Here is a 4,788-nt window from a genome sequence, read left to right as displayed (position 1 = left end):
CCCTCTCCCTTAACCCCAGTCTTGCAGGTTCAGAGTCCAGAGAGGTCAGCAGGGTACAGATAAAGAGAAGAGTTATGTAATAGCTAGTGTGGATATGTAATAGCTAGTGTGGACATGTATTTATCAAAGATAGTGTATGTTGTAGAGATGATGCTTGACCATATGAGTTGTAATCCCTTTGGTATATACATGGTCTGTTATGAAAATGATTTTATTGTGTATGAAAAACCAAGCTTAACATTATATGAGTTGACCCGCCTAGAGCAAAGATGAGAGCTCTAGCAGGGGTTTTACAGACCAGAGATAGAATATGCACAGGTTAAGCCTTGGAACAAAGAAAAGTTTTAATGTTTACTGAAAATGTATGATCATGTATGGGATTTCACAGGTACACAGAGTGCACAGCAGGCTTGCTACGGGTCCCGGCGGCCTTAAGCCGATCTGGATCCTAGCGCCGGTAGCAGTTCAGTTTCCGGGCTGTTACAATGATCCTTGGATTGACGAGGAAGACGACATTCCAGGTGTTCAGTTTAATGATGGAGATGATCATGATATAAATTCTTCAATGTGTTTTAATAGTGGATATGAAAATCCTATTAGACCATTGATATTTCCACCTCCGTATTCTGAAATCAACTGTGATGTAATGAGAGTTGATCCTTATGCAAAAGATCCATCGAATCTGTTCTGGGATAAGTCGAAAGAATTTTCTATAGGAATGATATTCAGATCTCGAGAGGCTGTCATCGCTGCTACTAAAGAGTATCATATGCTGCGACATTACCAATTTTGTTATGATGAAACTAAGAGTAGGACTTATTCGATCAAGTGTAAGGACAAATTATCTGGTTATCAGTGGCACCTTCGTGCATCCCGTAAAGAAAATGCTAATGTTTGGAAGATAATAAGATATAACGGTCCGCATACATGTAGAAACGCAGGTGTTAGTAAAGATCATGGTCACCTTGATTCTAGATTTATTTGTGCATTTATCTTACCCATGATCAAACAACAGCCAGATATGAAAGTTGCCACTCTTCAGGCTGAGATCAAAGATAAGGTTGGATATGAACCGTCCTATAAAAAAACATGGATGGGAAAACAATTTGCAATTGAAAAGATTTTTGGTGGATGGGAGGAATCATATGGGAGATTGCGTAAGTTCATGCATGCTATTGTGAATTACAATCCCGATACAGTTATCGCAATTGAAGATGATCTACACTGGATTGAAGGTCGTTTGGATGGGAACGTTAGAGTGTTTGATAGAATGTTTTGGGCATTTCAACAATCAATTGAAGGATTCAAGTTTTGTAGGCCAGTCATCTTTGTTGATGGAACTTTTTTATATGGGAAATATAGTGGTTGTATTCTTTGTGCAACTGGGCTTGATGGAAATAATATGATTTTTCCATTAGCATTTGCATTAGTTGAAAAAGAGGATAGTGACAACTGGGGATGGTTCATGGATTGTCTTCGATTATATGTTACCGACAGAGAAGAATTATGTGTTATATCCGACAGACACATTGGGATTAAAAAGGCAATGCAAAAGGATTGGTGGCAGCCCCCATCAGCTAACCATCGATATTGCATTCGGCATATATTAAGCAATTATAATACAAAATTTAAGAATACCGATATGAAGGAAGCTTTGCGCACAGCAGGTCAATGATTCAATTTCAATATAAACAAGTCATTCGTTTATGAGTACTTAATTATTGCTCAATATATATACATTAAGTACTTGTATTTTTACCTTTCAGCTAATCAAAATCAGAAGCGAAAATTTTATGATGCCATGAATAAGATACGGAAAGTTAGTCCTGAAACATTTGAGTGGGCCCTTAAAATACCTTTAGAAACATGGACATGGTCACATGATGGAGGAAAAAGGTATGGATCCATGACAACAAATACAATTGAATCTGTCAATGGGATGTTGAAGGGGTTTCGCGCATTGCCTGTCACAGCTATGGTTGAAAAAATATTCTACCAATGTGCTAAATACTTTGACATACGTCGTACGGCGTATTTGAATCAAATGCAAATGGGGCACACTTTTACGCATGCATGTGCAGAAGTAATTAGAAACAACAAGATGAAAGTAGCAAGACATCGAGTGACACGATTTAGTAACGAAACTTTAGTTTTTGAAGTTCGTACCAGTGGCACCGGGAATAAGCAAGTTGTTAAACTAATAGAAGGTACATGCACTTGTGGCAAGTTTCAAGAGATGCGAATCCCATGTTCACACGCCATAGCAGCTTGTTTGTCGAAATCCATGGATTATTATCAATATGTTGATACATACTATACATTGGAACGTACTTTAAAATGTTATGGCAGTATGTTCAATCCATTGGGTCATTCTGATTACTGGCCAGAACCAGACGGTAAACCTCTAATTCCTGATATGCAAAGAATTAGAAAAAAGGGTCGACCAAGAAGTAGCAGAATTCAAAACGAGATGGACTGGAGGGCATCAAAGGTTTCTTCAACTTCTAAAAACCATTATACTGTATGTGGAAAGTCTGGTCATAATAAATAAACATGTATCGTCAGACATTGTTGAACTGATTTATGTGACTATAATTTGATAATTTCTCTATATTGGACGGATTAATAAAGCACTGCTAATTAAAATACATATTATTTTTAAGGGTGTTGATGATAATGATTTTGTAAAATATTTGCAATGTGTTTTGACATCTAAGTTGTTAGTGATTAAAATATATAATATAAGCATAGTACAATTTAGAAAATGCACCAGAGTACCAATCCGATGTGCCACTATCGGATGATAATTGTAACAATTGAAAAGAATAGTAGAATGGTTTGTAAAATATTAAAGTGGAAAAAGATATTTAGTACCTTTCTTTTGTTAAGTAAGAAAAAATTATTGATCATAATAGATTCACTGTATATAGCATAGTAATACATAGCACATATAGTCCGCATATTAAAATTATAACACATCTAATTGTAAATAACATAACAATACAATTAGTTGCCACCACAAGTATTAAAATGTGACAATAGATAACAGTTACTCTTCATCAGACATCTCTTCATCAGATGCATAATTTGGATTATTCATTATATTTCTTATCTCAGCTTCTGTGAGCTCATAATTTGGATTATTCATTGCATGTGACTTCTCTGATAAAATTGCATGTTACTCGTACTTATGTTTTTAATGAAAATTATCATCAATTTATGACATATTTATTCACATTTTATTTCACAGATATGACGGGCAGACAAAATTATCGTGATTACACGAGTCCGGGCCCTCTTGACCATTCTTTATTGACACAACAAGAGTCTCATAGATCATAGTCGGTTTGGAATGAGGAGATTGAAAATGAGCCACTACTTTGTAGGCGATCAGCAAATGTTTTGAATCAGGATTTTTACCCCGTATTGAAGCCTATCTCAGAATTTCTGGATTCTATGGTGCTGTCAGATTAGGCTACTTTTCACTGCATCATCATTTAATTACCTCACTGGTTGTGAGATGGCGTCCTGAAACACACACATTTATGATGCCAGTGGGAGAGTGTACAATTACTCTCCAGGACATCGGTTTTATTTCCGGCCTACCTATTGATGGAGATGCTGTTGTAGGTAATTCTATTATCAATTGGATGATGTACTGTCAAGATACTTTAGGACTCGTACCTCCCACTAATATTATGCGGGGTAGCTCGTTGCCATTAAGTTGGTTAGTCAAAAATTTTAATGAGCTACCAGATGATGCTGATGAAGAAGTGGTCAAGAGATATGCCCGTGCTTACATTCTGTGGATCATTGGGGGTTCCTTATTTACTGATAGGAATCCTAGTAGGGTGAACCTAATGTTTCTGCCTCTAATTGCTAATTTACATAGAGCAAGCATGTATAGTTGGGGTTCAGCTTGTCTTGCCTGGTTATATCGAGAACTTTGTCGGGCCACTGATCCGAGCGTGTCTCAATTAGGTGGAGCTCTACACATCCTGCAGATATGGGCATGTGAACGATTTATTTCAATATCACCATCTATAAATATATGAGACCCACATAATGATGCTCCACTGGGAAGTCGGTTAGTATTTTATGCTTATTATGATTTGCATGTTACGCATTTATATTAAATTCTTGTATTTTTTAATAATATTTTCAGGTGGAGTAATGCACGACGTATCACTCAAGTCGTAACACATGTCTTGATAGAAATACGCTATAAATTTGATAGAATGGGTGACCCAGAGGTATAATACGAATTATGGAATGTACCTCCATTACTATGATATTTCTAACAAATTTCTAATAAATATATATATTTTTTTCATTTCAGATGGTATGGGAGCCATATTCCGATGAACTCCTTGCATCATTGCCATTATATTGCACGCAAGGATGTGACATTTGGAGAGCAGTGGTTCCCTTGATATGCTTCCACGTGGTAGAATGGCATCAACCTGATAGAGTGTTATCAACCTGATAGAGTGTTGTGTCAATTCGGGATGCAACAACCAATACCACATCCACCACGCCAGCCAGCTGATCTTCATAACACATCTCTATTATCATCCGACAGTAATTGGATTACAATTCATGCACATTGGATTGCCATTTGGGAAGATAGATGGCACAGGTTGGTTGAAGCAGCACCATTACATGGGCCACTACATTATCATTCAGAGTACCTCGAATGGTATAGACGAGTTTCTCGTCGATGGATATCGCATCGTGGTGCAGCTATTGGCACTGTGGTAATATTTAATTATTCATTACATTTACATA

At 36.8% G+C, this 4,788-nt stretch overlaps 1 protein-coding gene and 1 long non-coding RNA gene across 2 annotated transcripts; both read left to right on the top strand.

The window, feature by feature from the left end:
* Positions 1-565: 565 nt before the first annotated feature.
* On the top strand, positions 566-2,551 carry LOC110624190. The gene is made up of 2 exons (XM_021769307.1): positions 566-1,667; positions 1,767-2,551. Exons 1-2 carry the CDS (start codon positions 566-568, stop codon positions 2,549-2,551), a joined length of 1,887 nt encoding a protein of 628 aa, XP_021624999.1.
* A 1,278-nt stretch (positions 2,552-3,829) lies between these two features.
* On the top strand, positions 3,830-4,470 carry LOC110623932. Its single transcript, XR_002489348.2, has 3 exons — positions 3,830-4,087; positions 4,166-4,253; positions 4,340-4,470. It is a non-coding gene; the product is annotated as an uncharacterized LOC110623932 (long non-coding RNA).
* Positions 4,471-4,788: the final 318 nt, after the last annotated feature.

The sequence above is a fragment of the Manihot esculenta genome, chromosome 10 (genome assembly GCF_001659605.2).
Source record: "Manihot esculenta cultivar AM560-2 chromosome 10, M.esculenta_v8, whole genome shotgun sequence".
NCBI lineage: Eukaryota > Viridiplantae > Streptophyta > Magnoliopsida > Malpighiales > Euphorbiaceae > Manihot > Manihot esculenta.
This window is presented reverse-complemented; position numbering and strand designations above follow the sequence as displayed.